Source organism: Macaca thibetana, chromosome 11, assembly GCF_024542745.1.
Source record: "Macaca thibetana thibetana isolate TM-01 chromosome 11, ASM2454274v1, whole genome shotgun sequence".
Lineage (NCBI taxonomy): Eukaryota > Metazoa > Chordata > Mammalia > Primates > Cercopithecidae > Macaca > Macaca thibetana.
In genome coordinates this window covers 3,121,990-3,144,870 of record NC_065588.1, presented here as the reverse complement: position 1 = coordinate 3,144,870, position 22,881 = coordinate 3,121,990, and the positions used below count along the sequence as shown (strand labels likewise).

The following is a 22,881-nucleotide window of genomic DNA, read 5'->3' as shown; positions in this document are numbered from 1 at the left end:
GCTGCTGGCCTCTTCCCCAAATCTGGGATGCTGCCAACTTCCCTCCATCTGCTTCCCTAGAGGCTGCCCACCCCTTAAGGGCAGCTCCCCTCAAACACTACCCTTCCCTGAATCTCCTGCACCTTAATCTCTTCCGTCTCTGAACGCCAGTGGCTTTGAGGATCACTTAATAGTTTTCCAGGCCGGGCGCGGTGGCTCACGCCTGTAATCCCAGCACTTTGGGAGGCCGAGACGGGCGGATCACAAGGTCAGGAGATCGAGACCATCCTGGCTAACACGGCGAAACCCCGTCTCTACTAAAAACACAAAAAATTAGCCGGGCGAGGTGGCGGCGCCTGTGGTCCCAGCTACTCAGGAGGCTGAGGCAGGAGAATGGCGGGAACCCGGGAGGCGGAGCTTGCAGTGAGCTGAGATCGCGCCACTGCACTCCAGCCTGGGCGACAGAGCGAGACTCCGTCTCAAAAAAAAAAAAAAAAAAAAAAAAAAAAAAAAAAAAAAAAAAGTTTTCCAGCCTGACTTAGTGAGACTGCAAGCTCCTATGATTAATAACGACGTATATTTAGTGAAATGTGTGGGGTACTATGCTAGGCACTGTAGATACGCGAGGTAGGTTACTGTTATACAAATTTTACAGATGGGGAAACTGAGGCACAGTGAAATGAAGTAACTTGCCCCAAGGTCACTCAGCTAGTCTGACTCCAGAGCCCTTGCTCCTAACCACACTCCATGACACCTCTTCGATGCCGTCTTACTTACTTACGTAGTCCCATGCCGTATCTCCCCGAGCGCTGGACACACGATAAACATTAACACCCCTAGGTTGAATCTTCCTTCCCTTTCCACTCTAGACTACTGATCTGTGGTTCCTATGAGGGAAGATGACCCCAAAGAGCCGCTAGGTGGCAGCAAGGAGCCGGATTCCGGCCTCCCCGTGGCAGGGAGGGAGGGAGGGAGGAGCTCATTGTTAGGTGTATTTAGTGCACCTTGCACCAGGCACTTCCCAGACTTCGTATCTTCCCACTCTACAGAGAGGAAAGGGGACTAAGGTTCAGACAGGTTGACAAATGCCCAAGGTCAGGCAGCTTAGAATACTAGGACCGAAGCCAGGACTGGCAAAACTCTGAGCCCACGCCAGTTCTCAGGAGAAATAAACCCAGGAACCCCTTCAGCTGCGTATCTAAGTCCAGGCTCCTCAGCCCCACTGCCTCCTGCCCTCCCAGCCTCCTGCCCTCCCCACCTCAGGCTCCTTCGATCTGAAACCAGCGCCCCCAGCGTGGTCATGGAAGATGGTCATGGCATCCGCATCCACTGAGATGGACGGAAACTATCCAGAGAGTTCTGACGGTGTCCCCGTCCAACAACTGTCACCTCCACACCTAAAACCCGCCCCCCCGGGGACGGGGCCTCTCTGTGTGAACCGTCCTGCGAGTGCAGCAGGGGTGCACATGGCTGCGGGTACATAGCCCATGCATTCCTTGGACCTCCCGGCGTGGCCACCGCCACAGTGCAGGGGCTTGAGAGGCAGCACGGGGACCGTCACATCTTCGGTTCCAGGGTCTGGTGATGTTCCTGGCTGAGTCCATTGGGATGCTGGCTTCAGAAATGCCCGGGGTGCGTCTCTGAGCACTGCTTCCGGCCTGCCTCCCAGATGGCCCCATTGCTCCCCCAGTCCCTCCCGAGGCTCACACAGCCAGACCAGGTCCTCTGAAAAGACACAGCATCTTGGGTTTATTTGGGGTTGGGCACTGCAGGTTCAGGCACAGTTTGTTCCTGGGTAGAGTCACAACTGCTCCTCTCAGCTCTCTCGGCACTTCAGGGGCTGCCCCTGCAGGTCCCCTCCCCACGTCCCCGTTTCCTGCACACACGTCTCTTCCCCCCTCCCTGCTCCCCGAGTCTCTCATTCTTTCACCAGCCTGTAGATATGGTGCTGAGCCCCATGCTCACTGGCTGACACCTCGAAGACATAGGCGATGCACAGCAAGGTCTCCTGTGTGTCTCTGTTGGTGACCACCTGTGGGAGAGAAAAAGACAAGGGTGAATAAGGCCCCAGATGAGGGCACGCCCTCGCTGCTACCCACACACAGACTCCAGCCACACCCGCGGCACACCTGCAGGATGGTGAAGTTCTCCAGCACGCTGTTCATCATGTACTTCTCGGGGAGATGCTTCAGCTTGTGGATGAAGTTGATCATGTACTCACAGAGCGGGGACCGGTGGATGCGGTAAGAGTAGTGTCCATTCTCATAGCGAGCATACTCTGTCTGCAGGGCCCGGGGACAGCAGGGGCTTAGAATCCCATTCTGACCACCTTCGGCCCAGACCCAACTCCATGGGAAGCCCCAGGACCCAGACCCAACTCCATGGGAAGCCCCAGGACCCAGACCCAACTCCATGGGAAGCCCCAGGACCCAGACCCAACTCCATGGGAAGGAAAGGCAGGAGGCCTAGGGGCCCTTAAGAAAAGAGTCACCCCCAGCCAGGGGCCGTGGCTCACGCCTGCAATCCCAACACTTTGGGAGGCCAAGACAGGCGGATCACCTGAGGTCAGGAGTTCAAGACCAGCCTGGCCAACATGGTGAAACCCTGTTACTATTAAAATACAAAAATTAGCCAGGCACGGTGGCACGCGCCGGTAATCCCAGCTACTCTGGAGGCTGAGGCAGGAGAATCGCTTGAACCCGGGAGGCGGAGGTGGCAGTGAGCTGAGATCATACCACTGCATTCCAGCCGGGGCGACAGAGTAAGACTGTCTCACACACACACAAAAAAAGTCACCCTGTTAGGTTGGTGGACATTAAACAAGACCTCCTTCCTCCACGGGTGACCAGCAAGAACCGGGGATGGCAGGAGGGGAGCTTAAGGAGACACAGGAGCAGTGGGAAGGAGCCTCTTAATCCTGGCTGTACGTGAGGACACCACGGGGGACACACAGGGACCCCCGGGAGTCTGGTGGTGATCATGCAAGTCTCCATATCTACAGGCACCCATGCACGTGCACAAAGGAGCGCGTATAAAGCTGGTGAGATCTGAACCAGCTTGGTGGGCTGCATCAATGTGAATTTCCTGGGTGTCCCCTTTATACTTTAGTTATACAAGACATTGCCAGGGCAAGAACTGGGTAAAGGGCACATGGGATTATGATCCCAAGTGGATCCACAATTATCTCAAAAGTTTTACAAAATTAATTAGAAATAAATAATTGGAGGCACTTTTTAAAAACCAATAATGCCTGGACTCTACCCTAGAGATTGAGGGGTGCTGAACGGGTTTCAGGCACTGGTGTGTTTCCAAAGCTCCCAGGAGACTGTAGGGTGCAGCCAGGTGGAGAAGCACTGGGGGAAGGAATCTCTCTTCCCCGATGCTGGCCTGGCATCTGGCTGCATTTGGCATGAGGAAGGTTATCAATAACTGATAGGCTGTGAGACTAGGACTTCATGAATTCAGACCAAGCTGGGGACAGGGTGAGGAGAGGGACGCAGACCGGCCTGCATGGCGAGGGGGTCTGGTTTAACACGTGTGTGGGCGGCACAGGGTCCCGGACTCTCAGAGTGCACAGGTGTTTCGGGTCGGAGGCCTTCAGTCCCAGCTCCTTGTCACTGCCACTGTGCAGCGGGCCCAGAACACAGGGTGCTGCAGGAGACTGTGTCACGGACAGTGAAGACAACTTGGCCCTTGTTTAGAGATAAACGGAGGATTTTATCACAACCCCCCAAACACCCAGCGGAAAGCAGGGTGGCTGGGTGGGGGATCCCCCTGAATGTGTGCTCCTCACCACTGTCCTGCACTGCCCTTGGCCGGGGGTTTAGCCGAGTGGGAGAAACCACCGCCTAAGAGGCAGGCCTGACTTTTCCGTAACGTCCACTAGAGCGGCGTCTTCAGGTCACCCACAAGTAGAAAATCAGGGAGTTTTAGGCATTCATGGAGCAAAGTGAGCAGCGGACGGAGATCCTAGGCACCCAGGCCTGCTTCTGCACTAGTGAGCGGTGTGACCACGTGCGGGCGGTCGGGGGAGGCCTCTGCTCTCTCTGGGCCTCTACTGTGAAGCCAGAGGGCTAGACTAGGTAGATGCCCCGGGGCCCTGCCTGTGCTGCGGCTCTGATCTTGGAGAGGACCGGGGGCGCCTGTAAGGACGTGCTTGGAAGATCCTGAACGGGCAGCAATGGCTCTGGGGAGCGCCCCTCACCCACCAGGGTGGCCTCCTACCTCAACTTTCTCCACCACCTGCTTGCCGAAAGAGCAGACCTTGGTGGAGCAGGTGATAATCATGTTCTCGGGGCTCTCATACTGGCTGGAGACCCCATAGAAGGAGCTGCCTTCATCCTCGATGTTGGTGTTGAGGTCTGCCTGGAGGGAGACAGGGGGAAGCCGAGGGAGGGTCAGCAGGTGCCGTGTCAGACGGGAGCATCAGGGAGACCTCAGGGTCCCGGTCCCGGCTCCAGGGCTGGGAAGAAATCAGACTGAGGGTAGACAGTAGGACGCTGGAAAGCCTCCACCATCCTCTACATCTCTGCCTGGTACAAAATCAGGTCGTGTTGCCTAAATCATGGGAAAAGAGGACACTGGGACCCACATAGTTTCAGGCCACTGCTGCCTGCCCAGATACTAACACACCCAGCAGGTGGGAGCCCCAGATTCCATCTTTAAGACTTCAAGTTTCGGCCGGGCGCGGTGGCTCAAGCCTGTAATCCCAGCACTTTGGGAGGCCGAGACGGGCGGATCACGAGGTCAGGAGATCGAGACCATCCTGGCTAACGTGGTGAAACCCCGTCTCTACTAAAAAATACAAAAAAAACTAGCCGGGCGAGGTGGCGGGCGCCTGTAGTCCCAGCTACTCGGGAGGCTGAGGCAGGAGAATGGCGTAAACCCGGGAGGCGGAGCTTGCAGTGAGCTGAGATCCGGCCACTGCACTCCAGCCTGGGAGACAGAGCGAAACTCCGCCTCAAAAAAAAAAAAAAAAAAAAAAAAAAAAAAAAAAAGACTTCAAGTTTCATAGTTTAAGACTTTGTTCTTGTTAAACTGCAAAGGTTTGAATCTCTATCAGACAGCTCTATTTTAGTTTGAATGCATCTATCAGAATCGTTCCAGAGTGAATTCTGATAGTGCAGGAAGCATGAGAACAGAAAACCAGGGCAGGAGACCGGCAGGGCGGAGGGTGGAAGGGGTGAAGGGTGCTCCTATCTCATCCTCTTGTCTCGCCGGAGACCTGATCGATACTCCCTCAGAAACGGCTCTGGGGCTGGCTTCTTGCCCCTCTAGGCATTGCGGGGTCCTGCCACCTTGGATCTTTTGACATCTCTGCTTCAGCCTCCAGCGCAATCTCCCTGGCACCAGCTGTCCCTCCCTTTGGTTCATTCTCTTAACGGCCCTGGGAGTCTCTTCAGAAGACGTCACTGCACCATCTCATTGAGCCATTTAGCCACAAGGGACAGGAGTCTTGGTCCCTGGCCTGGCTCACAAGGCCCTTCACAGGCCCAGTCACTGGTCCTCTAGGTCAGCTTCTCACCTTGCCTCAAACAGGCTGCTCTTCCTTCCCCTGATAAAAGCAGAGCCCAGAGGGCCTCCTGCTGAATGTCGGGCTGATCTGAAACTTCTCTTCTAGAAAAGGCAGAGTAAGACTCTGTGCCGATCTCACACCCAAAATCACAGCCTCGGTTTTATCCACGACGGGTCCTGACTGTTAGCCTTGCCCACCACCACCCAGCTGGTAAGTGAGAGATCCCAGGTCTTCAGGCTCCAACCCCAAGACTTGTCCCAAACCAGCAGAGTGCCACCGCGAAGAAAGGAAGGCACCACACAGACAAGCTCTGGGGACTCTGAGGCAGGAATTGTATTCCTGAAGCCCTACGCCTCTGAGGGGACCCCATGCCCAGAACTTCAGCCCCACATCAAACATCTGAGCCAAGGGTGCTAAGAGAACAAGTGAAGACTCAGAAACAATGCACAGGCACATTACAAAAGGCTTATTCCCAGGGGCGGCCAGTCCTCCCACCCACACCCCCCGTCTGAAATCACTGCAAGCTTCACCCAGAGCACAGCCCTAGGAGTGCAGTAGAGCTTCGGGCCTTGGTCAAGCTTCTGACACCAGGGATTCTTCTGTGCGAAGATGAGGGGATCCCTAGAACCCCAGGAAGGTTTTGGCCAGATTCAGAGCCAGGCACCAAGCAATTCTACTACTGGCCATGAGGGGACACTCAATCATTATTTTTCTCTCCTTTGGAGAGAAGTTTTCCCAGAGCAGGACCTTTCTCTAGACTGGCGGGGGGTGTCGATTGTCTACAGCACAATAGAAACATTATGTAGCCACCAAAAACGCTGAGAAGGACCTGCATGTATTATCATGGATGACTACAAACACACTGAGTGGGAAAGCAGGCTACGGAGCAGAATGAGGGTGGATTATGTTTATGATGAGGAAAAAAAGGCTGTTTTCATGCTGAAACAGAATGGCATATGGTTCGGTGCATCTGCCTTGGCTTGGATGAGGCCATTAGGGAAAAAGAGCATTCGAGTCAATGCTCATCCTCTGAAACAGAGAGCAATGCTTACCCTAAACGCCCTCCACTACCAGCCCTGGGCCGGCCTCAGTCTCCCCACTCTGTCTCCATCTGTGATGCTGGGAGGGAGGGGATGACACATGGCAGGCAGGGTGCCCAGGGGGCACGGCAGAGGTGGCTGAGGACTCTGCCAGATGAGATTTAACTGTGGCCGTGACTGGCCCAAGGTCTTACAGGCAAATGTAAGGCAAATGGGACCAGAACCTGGGCTTTCGGGTTTCTATTTTCTTCTTCTTTTTTTTTTTTTTTTTTTTTTTTGGTTAAAGACAGAATTGTGCTCCATCACTCAGGCTGGAGTGCAGTGGTATGATCACGGCTCACTGCAGCCTTGAGCTCCTGGATTCAAGCAGTCTTCCCACCTCAGCCTCCTGAGTAGCTGGGACTATAGGCATGTGCCACCACACCTGGCTAATTTTTTAAATTTTTTGTAGAGGCAGAGTCTCGCTATTGCCAAGGCTGGTCTCAAACTCTTGACCTCAAGTGATCCTCTCACCTTGGCCTCCCAAAGTGTTGAGATGACAGGTGTGAGCCACTGCACCTGGCCTGTCTCCTATTTTCTCTAAGTCACCTGCTCCTCCTAGGAGACTGAGTTTGTCAGACTGTTTCTAAAAAGGGGCTGGGGGATAGTTTGTGTCCTCAGGACATGCTGCAGCTAGAAGTACAGGGCAGAAATGTGAACCATGCCTGAAATGCCGCTGGCAGGAGGCCCAGCTGCCTGGGAAGGACGCACTGGACATGGTAGGGAACACAACGAGGTGAGGCCAGGCATCAATGTTGGTGACCCTCAGACTTCAGCCACGCATGGCCCCTCTGATCAATGCCACATTCATGTGTCATCCACTACACATCCTGATTCTTTTAAATCAACTCACTTTTATTCCCTAACTCCTTTCTAAGCAACAAGTCCATGAAATCAAGGATTCTATTCTTTCTCACATAGATGAAAATAACTATATAACTTTTTTTAATTTTTATTTTTTGAGACGGAATCTCGCTGTCACCTGGGCTGGAGTGTGGTGGCACAATCTCAGCTCACTGAAACTTTTGCCTCCTGGGTTCAAGTGATTCTTCTGCCTCAGCCTCCCGAGTAGCTGCGATTACAGGTACCCAGCACCACACTCAGCTAGTTTTTTTTTTTTTTTTTTTTTTAAATGGAGATGGGATTTCACTGTGTTGGCTAGGCTGGTCACGAACTCCTGGCCTCAAGTGATCCACCTGCCTCGGCCTCCCAAAGTGTTGGGATTACAGGCATGAGCCACCACATCGGGCCTATAACTATTTTTCAAATAAAATCATTTTAGAACATAGGGATTAGGCTTCGCCTTGTTGCCCAGGCTGGTCTCAAACTCCTGGGCTCAAGCGATCCTCCTGCCTCCGCTTCCCAAAGTGGGGGGGATTACAGGAATGGGCCACTGAGCCTGGGCAACTACATAACTATTAAAAAAAAAAAAAAAGCTTATTCATATGGCACCTTAGAAGAACCCATGTGCCAAGCTGGGAAGGACTGGCACCCACACCTCCCAGCTCTTCCAGACACACAGAGGCAGCAGCTGCCCCCAGCCCCCAGGAGCATTTGGCACATCCCCCTCCACTACCCTGTCTGTCATCATCTGTCCAGACGTCCTTGTCCCCTTGCAGACAGGATGCTGGAGGCAAGAACTAAGCTCTCCCAGGGCCGTCAATCAAGGTTGCAGGCAGCTGTTCACCCTCTCACCTCCGGGTGGCACCAGTGAGAAGAGCAAGGTCCCTCAGTCACAAGCAGGAACCTCCCCTGTCCTGCTCACCCTGAGTTTGCACCCCAGCTCCACCCCCATCTCAAATACACTCCTCTGTCATCAGCTCGCGTTCCCTGGCTCTTCCCATTGCTCGGGTGCCCGTTTATCCAGCCCAGGCCAGCACTGCTAGAGGCAGGGGGGCCCGGAGAGGCTGAGACACTGTTTCTGCTTCACGGAATTTCTAATTGGGAGCAAACAGAATACAGGTGCTGGGGTTGCGCGGGGGGTCGGGGGAGAAAGAGAGATCCCACAATCAGCCCCAGAACTCGTGGTCACACTGCACAGACCCGGAACACACCAGCCGGCCACGCGGATGACCCGCCCCAGAGCACCTCGACTCTCTCAGTGCCTGGATCCTTCTAATTACAGCCCCACCCCTTCTCTTGCAGCTATACTCCTGACATCTCCTGTCCACCCTCATATCTCCCCACACTGAGCACCTCCCCAAAACAAGCTATGCTTCTCGGCCTAAGGAAAAATGGGAGCTGCCCCCGTCCCCTGCCCCGTGAGTGCCCCCTTGCAACCCTCCCTCCACCCTATTCATAGCTGTGCGTGCGGGTGGGCAGCTCACAGGCTGTGCCTGGAACAGGTGTGGGGGATCGGGTGGCTGACAGATGAGCAGAGACAGCCGCAGCCCGGGTGTGGGGGCCTGGAGGGGCTCAGATTCATTGTCATGTGCTGGTATGTGCCTGGGAGAAATGTCAGGGCCTGAAAGGGAACAGCAGGCTGAGATGGGAGGAAGGCCTGGGGTACTCTGCTGCCTCCACGGTGCAGCCCGGCTCTGCCCGGCATTTCCAATGTGCAGAGCGGCGTTAATGGTCACCAGTGACCAAAGGCCCCCTCTCCCCGGCCTCAGGGACAGGTGGCCTCTGCTGGACTTGCAGGGCTTTGGGGGAGGAAGGGGCTTCATTGCACCAGTCCCTCGCTCCAGGCCCTGTGGCACTCATCAGACAGTGCACAGCCCCAGCAGCCTCAGGCCTTCAGGCTGGCAGATGCCACTTACAGCTGGAAATGTGTCCCAGCAGTCCGAGAGTCTATGAATTACCACCACAGCGCCCGCAGTAAGAGCAGTAACTCAGGGCACAGGCAAGGAGGCGGGACTGGGGACGGACAAGTCCTCCTCCCACTCCAAGGGGTTCTGATTGCCTCTCCAGCGCGCACACTCAGGGCCTGGGAGCCAGGACTGAGCAGACAGCCAGGCAGGAAAAGAAAGGCTCCGGGAGAGGCGACACCGTTTCCTTGCCTGAGGAGTTTTCCTTCCTAATTGTGTGTGGCCAAGTTCACACCAGCTGATGGTGGGGGAAGGCGGGGCCAGACCAGGGAGCAGAAGACAGGAGCTTCTGACGCTGGGGGAGCCGAAGCAGCCCGTGGGGACCCACGATTGACGCGAAGTCTCGCTGTCGGCAAACACGAGTATTTACCTTTCCCCGCCACACATGTGTCTTCCTCTGGTGCCTCTGCCCGCCCCACACATGCGGAGGAGGGAGCAGATGACCGCCAAGGTGCCCTGGCCTCCGGCGCTCCCTCGTCTCTGATTTCACCCATCCTCACCCCGCCCAGGCCGCTGGCACTCAGAGGGCTCAGGCAAGGGGTGGGGCAAGGGTAGGCCACCGCCCCCGACTCAGTACCAGCCGGCCACACACACGGGGTCTTCAGCGACATAGCCCCTGGCAGGTCCCCAAGATGAAACTGCTGACTATTCACACAAAGAAGCAGAGGCACAGGAGCCAATATTTGCCCAGGACACAGTTTTCAAGTGGTAAAACTGAGACTCTACCCCAGCTGGGCCAACTGCTGCCCACCGTGCCCTGCCATGACATGCCAGGAGGGCCTTGCTGGTAGGCACCCCACACTCCCCTGTCCAGTGGCTCCTGCCCCAGGACTCTGAGACTCACGCTGGATCCTCCCATCCAGAGTGCGAGCTCCTGGGAGCTGAGGCCCGCGCTGGGTCCGCACAGCACATGGCCGGAACACACAGTCCACAAGGGAACCCGCTGAATCCCATATCCTTGGCTATCCCAACTCTCTCTTCTCCCATCAACCCCCACCTCCAAACTCCCCTAAGAGTCAGAAGGGAAGAGAGGACACGGGCCACCACCAAGTTTGGAAAAGTACCTGCTAGGTCCTCCTTCGTCCCTGGCAACCTTAGTCTCCATGCAAGGCCACTGCCCTCTTTTCTGGAAGGGATATCTGAGGTCGAGAAGACACAAGAAGTCCAAGTGCCTGGCTCTACACTGACTGCACGGAGCTAACTCTGCTCTCCCCACGCTACCACTGCCTGCTGTTCCTCAGGGGCTGGGGATCTGTTTTAGACAATTCAGAGCCTTCTCCAGTGGGAGCGGGAGAAGCTCCAGGACGCTGCATGGAGGGCAGCCAGGGACTTTGCAAGGAAGACTGTTCAGTGTGGTGGCTCCAAGCACACACCCTGGGGTCAGGCTGCTCCGGTATGGATCCATGGTCTGGTATGGGTCGGGTACTACAAACTGGGCAACCTTTGGCAGGTGATTTCACCTGTCTGTACCTCAGTTTCCCCCTTGCGGGGAGGTTACCCACAGTCTTGCTGTGGTGAGGACGGACATGTTACTCTATGTAACGTGGTGAGCAGAGCGCGACTGTCATCTCTCCCAGTCTGTCTGGGCCCAGCTGTCTCACGGCATGTACCCAACAGGAGTGCCCACAGGACAGGGGTCACCAGGCCCTGGCTTATTCCATGCCTCAGTTTCCCCTACTTGTGAAACAAGAGACCTAGGATGGTCCTCGCCTGGAGGGTGGCTAGAAGAACAGAGAATATTACCAACAGCTAAAGGCGAGAGGGTCCCGGACACGCCATCTGCCGCTCCAAGGCAGTGGTCCCAAGAGTGCTTCCTGCCACTGCCAACTGGGTCTCCCCTCTGACCCTAACTGTACCCCCAGGGTCCTGAGCCACGCCAGGAAAGAGCCACAGATCGGCTCACCTAAGCTCCTTCCCCTGAGTCAGGGCTGAGCCTGGACAGGCCAGGGGGGCGAGTGATCAAGCAAGGGTGGAGGCTCCTCCAGGGGCTGGAGGCCCCCTTAGACTCAGCACAGCTGGGAGTCGCCACTGCCGGCTGTACAGGTTCCAATTCCCACATCCAGGGCTGGAAGGGAGACTGGGAGATGATTTAAGCGCCTCCTGAGAAAAAGTGGACAGTATCCTGCCTCCCGCGCCACACCCTGAAGCCAGCCTCTCTGGCTGAGGTCCTTAGGAGGCGCATGCCTCTTGCCTGGTCTCCACTGCAGGAGCCTCACACCTGCTTCCAGTCTGAGTGCCGGAGTTATCCAACTAAGCACAACTATGGCCACGTCCTGCTCTATTCAAAAACCTTAAATGACTCCTCACCACTTAAGGAGAAGGGCTGACAAATATTTCCCTGGCTACGCCACGTGGCCGTGACCGTCCACCCAGCACTCCTCCCTGCCAGAGCCTTCTCAGTCTGGCACTCCAAACAGCGACTGCCGACCCCTTCAAAGTGGCACACAGGCGACACCCATCATCCTGGACACCTGGCTCAAGGTGGGAGACAGACCACACAAGTTAATTTTTTTCCCTTCCAGAGACCCAGCTAGAAGGATAATGGCAAGGAACTTTTAAAAATGTGCAGGGCCGGGCGCGGTGGCTCAAGCCTGTAATCCCAGCACTTTGGGAGGCCGAGACAGGCGGATCATGAGGTCAGGAGATCAAGACCATCCTGGCTAACACGGTGAAACCCCGTCTCTACTAAAAAATACAAAAAACTAGCCGGGTGAGGTGGCGGGCGCCTGTAGTCCCAGCTACTTGGGAGGCTGAGGCAGGAGAATGGCGAGAACCCGGGAGGTGGAGCTTGCAGTGAGCTGAGATCCGGCCACTGCACTCCAGCCTGGGTGACAGAGCGAGACTCCGTCTCCAAAAAAAAAAAAAAAAATTGGCCAGGCATGGTAGCACACGCCTCTAGTCCCAGCTACTCAAGAGGTTGAGGTGGGAGGATCACTTCAGCCCAAGTTCAAGGCTGCAGTGAGCAATAATCATGCCACTGCACTCCAGCCTGGAAGACGCAGCAAGACCTTGTCTCTGAAAAAAAAAAAAAGAATGTGAAAAGATACTCAACAGAATGGGAAATAATTACAAATCATAGAACTGATAAGGAACTTTCATCCAGAACCAAGAACTCATAATTCAGTAATTTAAAAAACCCAATTTATTATAAAAATGGGCAATGGGGTTGGGCACAGTGGCTCTCGCCTGTAATCCCAGCACTTTGGGAGGTTGAGGTAGGTGAATCACTTGAGCTCAGGAGTTCAAGACCAGCCTGGGCAACATGGCAAAACTCTGTCTCTACCAAAAATACAAAAATGAGCTGGGCATGGTGGTGCGTGCCTGTAATTCCAGCTACTCAGGAGGCTGAGGTACAAGAATTTTTGGTTGAACCTGGGAGGCGGAGGTTGCAGTGAGCCAAAATCACGCCACTGTACTCCAGCCTGGGTGACAGAGCAAGACTCTGTCTCAAAAAGAAAAAAAAAAAGAAAAAGGGCAATGGATCCGAATTTCTGAATTGGTATTTCTACAAAAAAGATCTACAAACGGCCAGTAAGCACATGAAAAGATGCTCACCATCGTCAGTCATCAGGGAAATGCAAATAAAAACCACAACGAGATACCACTGCACGTTCACTAGGATGGCTACAGAGAATATCAAGTGTTGCTGAGGATGTGGAGAGAACAGGATCTTCATACCCTGCAGGTGGGAATAAAATTGGTGCAGCCACTTCGGAAGATGCTTGGGAGTGCCTCAAGAAGTTAAACAGAGTTGCCGTGACCCAGTAATTCCACACGTAAGCAGGTGCAAATGAAAATGAATGTCCACACAAACACCTGCACGTAATGTTCACAGTAGCACTGCTCATAATAGCCAAGAGGAGGAAGTCACCCAAATGCCCATCAACGGATGAATGGATAAAGCATGTGGGCTTATCCATACAGAAGGAAGTATTTGGCCATGAAAAGGAACGTGCATGCTAAAACGTGATTGAACCTTGAAAACATTATGCCAAGTTAAAGAAGACAGTCACAAAAGACCACATCCTGTATAAACCCATTTATATACAATGTCCAGAACAGGCAAAGCTTCAAAGACAGAAAGTAGATTATTGCACAAAGCTGGGGGGTGGGAGTGGGGAGTGACAGCTAAAGGGAACAGGGCTTATTTTGGGGATGACGAAAATGTTCTAAAATTGATTGTGGTGAAGGTTACACAACTTTGTGAATATACTTAAAAACTCTGAATTGTATACTTTATTTTTTGAGACAGGATCTTGCTCTGTTGCCCAGGCTGCAGTGCAAGTGGCGTGATCTCTGCTTACTGCAACCTCCGCCTCACAGGCTCAAGCGATCTTCCCACCTCAGCCTCCCGAGTAGCTTGGATTACAGGCACGCACCACCATGCCCGACTAATTTTGGTATTTTTGGGAGAGACAGGGTTTTGCCATGTTGGCCAAGCTGGTCCCCAACTCGTGGACTCAAGCAATCCACCCGCCTTGTCCTCCCAAAGTGCTGGGGTTACTGGCACATGCCATCACGCCTGACTAATTTTTGTATTATTTTTGTAGAGCCAGGTTTTTGCCATATGCCAAGGCTGGTCTCAAACTCCTGAGCTCAAGCAATCTGCCTGCTTTGGCCTCCCGAACTGCTGGGATTAAGGCGCGAGCCACTGTGCCTGGCCTGTATGTTATAAGCATGTGAGTTGTATGGTAAGGTAATTACATTGCAAGAAAGCTGTTAAAAAAATACAGACAGGCAGCTAAGAACTAAAGACACTGAAGAAAACCCTCCAGCTGGAAAGACGAGGACCAAAACAGACAGAAAAAAGAAATTAAAACGAAACAAAGACAAAGAAAGGAGCAGGAGGCTGGGCATGGTGGCTCACGCCTGTAAATCCCAGCACTTTGGGAGGCCAAGGCGGGAGAATCATTTGAGGTCAGGAGCTCGAGACCAGCCTGGCCAACATAGTGAAACCCCTCCCTCTACTAAAAATACAAAAATTAGCCGGGCGTGGTGGCGGCGCCTGTAATCCCAGCTACTCGGGAGGCTGAGGCAGGAGAATCGCTCGAACAGGGAGGCAGAGGTTGCAGTGAGCCGGGATCACACCACTGCATTCCAGCCTGGGCAACACAGCAAGACAGTCTGGGCATGGGTGGGGGAGGGTTAAGAGCAGGAGAAAACTTAAGAAATAACGCTCACTTCATACCTTTAAGAAAAAGAAGAGAAAAACTACATCCATCAAACATCTTGATGCCATCACAGAACAAGAAGGAGCTCTGGAAAATTAAAATGTCAGAGCCAAAATTAAATATTCAACAGAAGGTGTGGCAGAGCTGCTGCTGTATTCCATTAATCCAATTCACCCTGAACTGCAGGATGCACACTTCATAAACTACCCAGAAAAAACAAAATGTCACCAACTGAACTCAGATACACGCATAAAAGGATGGATGCAGCTTCTTCTACAGTATTAGAGCTCTGATTTATCCAGAACGGCAACTTACCCAACTAAAAAAGTACCTTTCCCTGGTTCCTTACAGCAAGATGCAACCATACAACTAATTATGTGTTGTGTGGGACTTCCGGGCAGGCCTCTTGCAGGGAGCTAAACTGGCTTCTTTTGATGCTTGGAAGATGGATACAGTGGCTAGAACTCCAGCCGTCAAGACCCTGAGTACAGAAGTCATACACTGAGGACAGCAGACAGACAAAAGCCAGGTCCCTCATGATGTCAGGAGTGCTGGGCCAGCCCTGGACAGTCTTTACCTCTAGCTTTCCTTGATGTGAAAGAAAAACTATTTATGCCACTGTTTCTTTGGGGTTTGTGTGATACGCACTTGGATACAACCTTAACTAATTCAGAAAAGGGTTAGAAGACAAAATTAAGGAAATCTCTAAGAAAACAGACCAAGAAAGTAAATTGGAAAATAAATGGTAAAAATTGTAGAGGATAAGTCCAGGAAAATAAAGAAATGGTAAACATCATAGAGGGTTCCAACATCATAACAGAGATTCCTGGAAAAGAAAACAGAAAACAGAGGGAAAGAAATTATCAAAGAAATAATACGAGTAAATTTCCCAAAACTGAAAGACTAATCTCACAGGGAAAAGTGACCACCAAGTACCCAGCTCAGCACTGGGAAGTAAAACAACACATATCCCAAAGCTCACCAGTGTGAAACTGAACATTAGGGAGAAAGAAGAAATATTACAACTTCCAGAGGGGAAAAAAAAAAAAAACCCAAAAAACAAAAAACAAGTTACATAATAAAGGATAGGGAATTAGAATGCTAGCAGACTATTTATGTCAGAAGATAATGACAAACGCATTAAAAAATGATCCTTGAAAACCATTTCTAGGCCAGGCGCGGTAGCTCATACCTGTAATCCCAGCACTTTGGAAGGCTGAGGTGGGCGGATCACTCAAGACCAGGAGTTCAAGACCAGCCTGGCCAACACTGAAAAATCCCATCTCTCTTAAAAATACAAAAATTAGCCAGGCCTGGTGGCAAACGCCTGTAATCCCAGCTACTTGCAAGGGTGAGGCATGAGAAGTGCTTGAACCTGGGAGGCGGGGGTTGCAGTAAGCCAAGATTACATCGCTGCACTCCAGCCTGGGCAACAGAGCGAGACTCCATCTCAAAACAAACAAAGACCCTGTCTCAAAAAAAATAGCCATCATTTTCTAGGGAAAATGATGTATGATCTAGATTCTTTACCCAGACTACCAACACCAATCGGTCAAGTATAAGGATATAATAAAAATAATGACATTTCAAAGTCATTTTTGAAATGTCTTTTCAAAAGACATTTTGAAGCAAGGTCATTTATGTACCATGCATCTTTTCTTAGAAGGTACTAGAGGATGTGTTCCCACAAAATGAAGGGGTTACACCAATAAAGAGAGAAATGCAAGAGCTAGGAAAGTGTACATTCAATATAGGGGAGGCTCAGGATGACAACTGTAGGGCAAGCCTAGAGAAGAACACGTTCGGGTTGGGTGTGGTGGCTCACACCTGTAATCCCAGTACTCGGAGGCCGAGGTGGGCAGATCACCTGAGGTAAGGAGTTCAAGACCAGCCTGGCCAACATGGTGAAACCCTGTCTCTACAAAAAGACAAAAATTAGCCAGGCAGGATGGCGGGTGCCTGTAATCCCAGCTACTTGGGAGGCTGAGGCAGGAGAATGTGCTTGAACCCGGGAGGTGGAGGTTGCAGTGAGCCGAGATCGCACCACTGCACTCCAGCCTGGGCAACAGAACGAGACTCTGGCTCAAAAAAAAAAAAAAAAAAGAATAACACGTTCAAACTGGAGCAGAACAGAGGCAGCCAGGAGGAAGATCTCCAGGAGAAAGGAGAAATGGATAAATTATCTAATAGTTCTGAATATTTGGGGAAAAAATTTAATTTTGTATGGTGGTTTTGATGGAGCAATCTGTAAAATTTTAAGAACAGGCTTATTAAAAAATATGCAATAGCCATTTATTTTCAGGAAAAAAAAGGTGTACAAGAGGTAAAAATGTAATCATAATACCCTTCTTGACTCTTTTTGTTTTGTTTTGTTTTGAGGCAGGGTCTTAACTGTCACCCGGCTGGAATGCAATGGTGCGATTTTGGCTCACTGCAACCTCTGCCTCCCAGGCTCAAGCAATCCTCCTACCTCAGCCTCCCAAGTAGCTGAGACCACAGGCGCATGCTACCACCCCCAGCTACTTTTTGTATCTTTTGTAGAGACGGGGTTTCATCATGTTGCCCAGGCTGGTCTTGAACTCAAGTAATCTGCCCACATTGGGTTCCCAAAGTGCTGGGATCACAGGGATGAACTGCCACACCCAGCCCGTTCTTGGCTCTTTGGTGATCAATCTACATTGTCAAAACATGTGAACGTTTTATGACTTTTGCTAAATTAAATAACTTATTGGATATTATTACATTGGGATGATAAGGGGGAAAAGTGGAATGAAAATAAAATGTCTTAATCCGGGCATCGAGATATAGCAATATAAGCATAATACTTAGAACTAAAGAGATAAAGCCCAAAATAAACAGCTGAAATTTGCAATGACTACCTTTGGGGATTGGGATTTGGGTGTGGGGAGGAGTAGGACAAGAATATGATGCTTTCCATTCTTTTCTTTTTGAGACAGAGTCTCGCTCTGTTGCCCAGGCTGGAGTGCAGTGGCATGATCTCGGCTCACTGCAACCTCTGCCTCCCAGGTTCAAATGATTCTCCTGCCTCAGCCTCCTGAGTAGCTGGGATTACAGGCGTGTGCCACCACGCCTGGCTAATTTTTTTCTTTTTTTAAAGTAGAGATGGGGTTTCACCATGTTGGTCAAGCTGGTCTTGAAGTCCTGGCCTTGTGATCTGCCCGCTTCAGCCTCCCAAAGTGCTGGGATTACAGGCATGAGCCACCGCGCCTGGCCCTTCATTCTTTTTTGTTAAATAAGCCTCCTGGTATTAATTAACATTTTAACCATAAACATGCATTGATTTAAAAAGAAGACCAAGTAAAATAAAATATTACTTATTTTTCATTCCAAAACAGGTTAAAACTCAAACTTTAGCATGATCAAGACCTTCCAGAATGTAACTCACTTTCCCAGTTGTCTCCTCTTATTCCCTCTTTCATACCTTTACCTACGGCTTCAACTTCACTCCAGAGCTCACTTCCTTCTGCCTTTACTACTCATGCACTCCTAGGCTGCAACAGCCTTGCCCATCTCTGCCAACAGATATGCCCATCCCTCAGGCTGGGGTCCAACTTCCATCCCGCTAGTTGAGCGCAAACGCTAAGTGTCTTGAAGGTCAGAGGCCATAGGTCTCAGTTCCAACACTTGTCCCTTCTGGAGACGGCCTGCCCCCACGTTCAGCTGTGGGTGAGAGCCAGGCTGGGGGCTGCTCACTGGGAGCTGGCAAGCCATCCGAACGTGTATGTAAACTTTGGTGTGAATACGCGTCTTTCTAGGAAAAGTAAAGCTTTCAGATTAGGAAAATGGCCTGGGAGCAAACAAATGGTAAGAATCTCTGCACAAGAGGCATTGAAAAGAGCGTGTAAGGCCGGGCACGGTGGCTCGCGACTGTAATCCCAGCACTTTGGGAGGCCGAGGCGAGCGGATCACAAGGTCAGGAGATCGAGGCCATCCTAGCTAACATTGTGAAACCCTGTCTCTACTAAAAAATACAAAACAAAATTAGCCGGGCGAGGTGGCGGGCGCCTGTAGTCCCAGCTACTGGGGAGGCTGAGGCAGGAGAATGCCGTGAACCCAGGAGGCGGAGCTTGCAGTGAGCCGAGGTCGCGCCACTGCACTCCAACCTGGGCGACAGAGCAAGACTCCGTCTCAAAAAAAAAAAAAAAAAAAAAAAGAGCGTGCAGAGAAGCTGAAGGGGAGTGGGGAAGAGGGATGCGGGCAGAGCCACCAAAACCTCAGTCCATGTCCTGAGAATATTCCAACCCTCAGTCACAGAGCCTGATTTCCTGTCCTTCCTCACTGCTGGCTTCATTAGCACTTATCTGTCTGACTCTCTCCTCGCACCCCTTTTCTGCACATACTGGGCCCGCAGGAAGCTAAGCTCCCAGGGCAGCTACTGTACCTCTGGGCCTCAGACAAGACGTTTCTAATGGAGGGGGTTCTACCCACAAAACACCTGCCCAGGGGTGAGGTGGGAGGGCCGCAGAGGCCAAGTCTATGGGCTGAGCTATCTGAGAAGTTGGGTGGGTGTTTCTTCTGGGGTGGCCTCGCCCATCCAACACTTCCCTCCCCTTCTCCAAGCTCTGTTCAGCCCAACATGCCTTGGACATGAGCACTGAAGGACGAGCTCCAGGCCCGGAAACCCATGCAGGACTTGTCATTCAAAGACCTGGGTGACGAGGGCGCTCCTCATCATGTCTTCACTCATCCCCGTAGGGTCCCCTTTGTCTTTTTCTGGAACTTCACCTCCTGAGGGCTCCACGTCTTGCCGGGGTTAGCTGCCATCACCACCCACGAGACAAGGCTTCATTCGACTAGGCCAGCTCTCTGGGATCACCGCCTTGTTCCTCAGCTCAGCTCTGACCACCCCATAGCCATGCTGGGCTTGCTCTCCCCTTCTCACTGGTGCCACCTCCCCAAGTTTCTACTGTGGCAAGGGCATGCTCTGGGTACTCTCGCCCCATTCTCACTACCACGGACGCCCTGGTGGTAGGAAGGAAGAGTTTATCACAGGCTTACCCAGAACTTCACGAGAAAAAAGGCATTGGAGGGTCCCCGTTCAAAGAGCTCCTTGAGTCCACCCTTTTTCTCCGGGAATTTGTCATAGATTTGGCGGATGTCCACGGCTTCGAGGTAGGGGTCGCTGTAGCTTGGGCTGGACTGGCCAATGTGCACGAACAGGTGCTTGTTGTACTGTAGAGAGAGTGGGTCTGAGGGAGGCGGAGCACAGGCCAGATGGTCAGACAGCCCCGGCTCTGCATGCCCACCACGTGACCCGGCGCAAGCCGCTTGGCCTTTCTGGACCATAGTTTCCCCGTGAGTGAAATCGAGATGGTAAAAGACTTCTTTTATTTTACATCCTGAACTTCTAAGAGTCTATTCGGTTCGCAGGGTCATCAGCTAAAAAGAAGTTTGAGCTGGGCACAGTGGCTCACACCTGTAATCCCAGCACTTTGGGAAGCTGAGGTCAGGAGTTCAAGACCAGCCTGGCCAACATGGTGAAACCCAGTCTCTACTAAAAATACAAAAATTAGCCAGGTGTGGTGGCGGGCACCTATAATCCCAGCTACTCGGGAGGCTAAGGCAGGAGAATCGCTTGAACTCAGGAGGCAGAGGTTGCAGTAAGTTGAGATCACACCACTGCACTCCAGCCTGGGCGACAGAGCAAGTCTCTGTCTCAAGAAAAGAAAAAAAAAAAAAGTTTGAAGATGTCAGAGTGAGAAGGGCCCTGGCATCCTGTCACGTTGGCCTCCTCCAGGTCCCCCTCTGATCTTTGCAGGTGACGCTGGTCACCCAGGACACTGGACACTGAAGGGGACAGGCTGGCATCCCATAGGATGTGGAGCAGACGTACAGGAGACTCCCCAGCTTCCTGCCTGCCTCTCAGAGCCAGGGAAAGGCTGGGACAGTGTGGGGGTGGGGCTGGGACCACAGCGACCTTGGACTAAGGGTTGGTTGGGTTAGGAGGGGAGGAACACAGGACAGGGAGGGAGGAACAGGGCACTGGGCCAGGGAGGAGGGAAAGAGGGAAGGGGGTGACGTGAAGGAGGAAAGGAGTCGGGGGAAGGATGGAAGGAAAGACCATAAAGGAACAAGGAACTTGAATTAAGCCCCAGTGTGGAGTGGGACAAGAGCACTGGAAGCAGAAACAGAGGCAGAGGGGGTGGCGGGGAGCCAGCCAGGCACAGGCCAGGACCTACCGTGTCCGGGTCCTGCTGCTGCTCCAGGAAGGCTGAGAACTCCAACATCCAGAGCTTGGAGCTGGCCACGCTGCGGCCCTGCCACGGGGGTGCCGGGGGCGCAGAGGGCGATGGGGCGGGCCCTGCAGGAGACTCAAACCCTGCACAAAGTGAGAGAGGCACATGGAACCTGGTCACGGACACCCGCCCTGCCCGCACCCTCTGCAAGGACCCCCGGCCTCCTCGGACAGACCCGTGCTGCCTGGGGGGCCGCCTGTCTCCCTAAACGGACCTCCTAGCAGAGGTGGAGGAGAGAGTGCAAGGCTTGGGCATCCCGGAGCCTCTCTGGTGGGGAGGGGCTCGCCTGGTACAACTCAGGCTGCTCAGGACTCTGCACGGAACCGCCCAGCAAGACTGGATTCTGGAGGGCAACTGGGGTCCTGCAGGACCACGGCTTCCAGAACAGGCACTGTTCAGTTCCTGCCGTCCAGCAACTTCTGTTCCCGTCGGGGAAATAACCAGATGAATCAACTATTACAACGTGGCATCACCCTGGAGAGACGGGGACGTTTCCTGTGTGCGTCACAGGTGTCTCCCCAGCTCCCAGAACAGGGCCTGGCCCAGAAGAGGCTCTCCATCCAGCGCTGCTAACAGATGAACCTACTCCATCCTACTGTAGTTTAGATCATGTCCTGAAGGCAACAGGGGGCCAGGAAGGCACCCTAAGCCTGGAAGCAACACCATGAGACTGAAGCTCTGGTGAGTGACAGGGTGACGAGAGGAGGTGAGACGGGACAGGGAGCCGGTGAAGAGGCTGCTGCAGGAACGCAGGCAAAAGCCAGCAGGCCTGGAGTGCAGACAGGGTCAGCGTGGACGGGAGAGGACTGCCATGAGACAGAGGGTGGACGGGACCTGACGCTGTGACTTCGTTTTGATGTGTGAACGAGAAAAAGCAGCCTTCAGGACCTGGGGGGCAGGAGGCAGCAGGGCTGCTCTCAGTGGCTGGAAAGCCAAGGGGCTGGGCAGGCAGAGTCCACACCAGAATGGGCAGTTTAAGGGTGAGGAGCTGGTCTTGCCCTACAGAGTGGGAGGTGGTGAGGGCCCCTCCCGAGAAAGAGGCGAGAACAGAGCGGAGCCTGTCAGTGAGAGGGCGGGGGGGGCTCCTGTCGGCAGAGCTGGCTGCCTCCACCAGGTCTTCTTTCACAAGGGTCCCTCTTCTCGGGAGGGGCCCCAGGCTGGTGAGTTAGACACCCCTCAGCCCTCCCAGGAGCCAGGTGTGCGAGGCACACTGCAGTAACAAGGTAGGCCAAGTGGGGCAGCCACCCGGGCACAGGCACTGCCCTTGGAAGGCATGTGCCCCACAAGCCCTGAGCACAGCTGGGAGGGGACAGGGACAAGGCAACCCGAAGGGCACAAAGGGGCTTGGCACACGGCTGAGGTGTGCTTCCTGGGGGCAAGGAATGGGGTGTGGCCAGGGACCAGGATGTGTGGTCGGAATGCGTGATGGGGCAGCATCTAACAGGGACATGCAGGGGCCTGGACCCAGAGGCCGGAGCCGCACAGCTGCGATGGATGGCAAGGGAGACACGCAGCGCTCACCCACCTGGCAGAGGCAGCGGAGGCTGGACAGCATAGGTTTGCTGAGAGAAAGGCTTCACACTGCGGAAGAGAGAAGAGGGGAGGTGTTAGCCTCGGGCAGGCTGCCACCACGGATCCCTGCACTGGGGCCAGTGGTCTCTGTGTGGTAGGTCCTGGTGGTCTGGATTTCAGTGGTCTTGATGGGCCTCGGCCTCCTACTCCCGCCCCTGCCGACTCCCTTGGGTTTCGTGGTGGGTCACAGACACAGCGTGTCCGATGAAGAAATCCACCCCTCCCTTTCCTCCTCCCAGGCCAGCCCGAGATCTGACTCCCAGCCTCCTCCCCTGGGGGACCTCAGCTCTGGCCCTGCCTACACCCTGGACAGACTGGGGTTTTGGCAAATACCACCCTAGGGTGTGGACATCACAGATGAGCCCAGTGATGCCTGAGAGTAGGAGAGCCCAATCCCGGAGCTCAAAGCCATCCTGAAAGGCGGACCCCAGCAGCAGCCCCAGCACACCCTGGGGCCCGGGCTCAAGGTCATGAGTTTATGAGTTCAAGTTCAGTTCAGGG

General features: G+C 53.3%; 1 protein-coding gene across 3 annotated transcripts in view; it reads right to left on the bottom strand.

Annotated features, from left to right (window-relative positions):
• Window positions 1-1,703: 1,703 nt before the first annotated feature.
• Window positions 1,704-22,881, bottom strand: part of TEAD4 (TEA domain transcription factor 4) — an 86,958-nt gene continuing 65,780 nt past the window's right edge. For all 3 annotated transcript variants that reach the window (XM_050750163.1, XM_050750162.1, XM_050750164.1), the window contains exons 7-12: window positions 22,334-22,389; window positions 20,752-20,891; window positions 19,571-19,744; window positions 4,204-4,344; window positions 2,109-2,261; window positions 1,704-2,011 (exon numbers count right to left, since the gene is read on the bottom strand). In XM_050750163.1, the coding sequence (XP_050606120.1) occupies window positions 1,898-2,011; window positions 2,109-2,261; window positions 4,204-4,344; window positions 19,571-19,744; window positions 20,752-20,891; window positions 22,334-22,389 (778 nt within the window). In that variant the 3' untranslated portion in view covers window positions 1,704-1,897. The remainder of the gene's footprint in view (window positions 2,012-2,108; window positions 2,262-4,203; window positions 4,345-19,570; window positions 19,745-20,751; window positions 20,892-22,333; window positions 22,390-22,881) is intronic.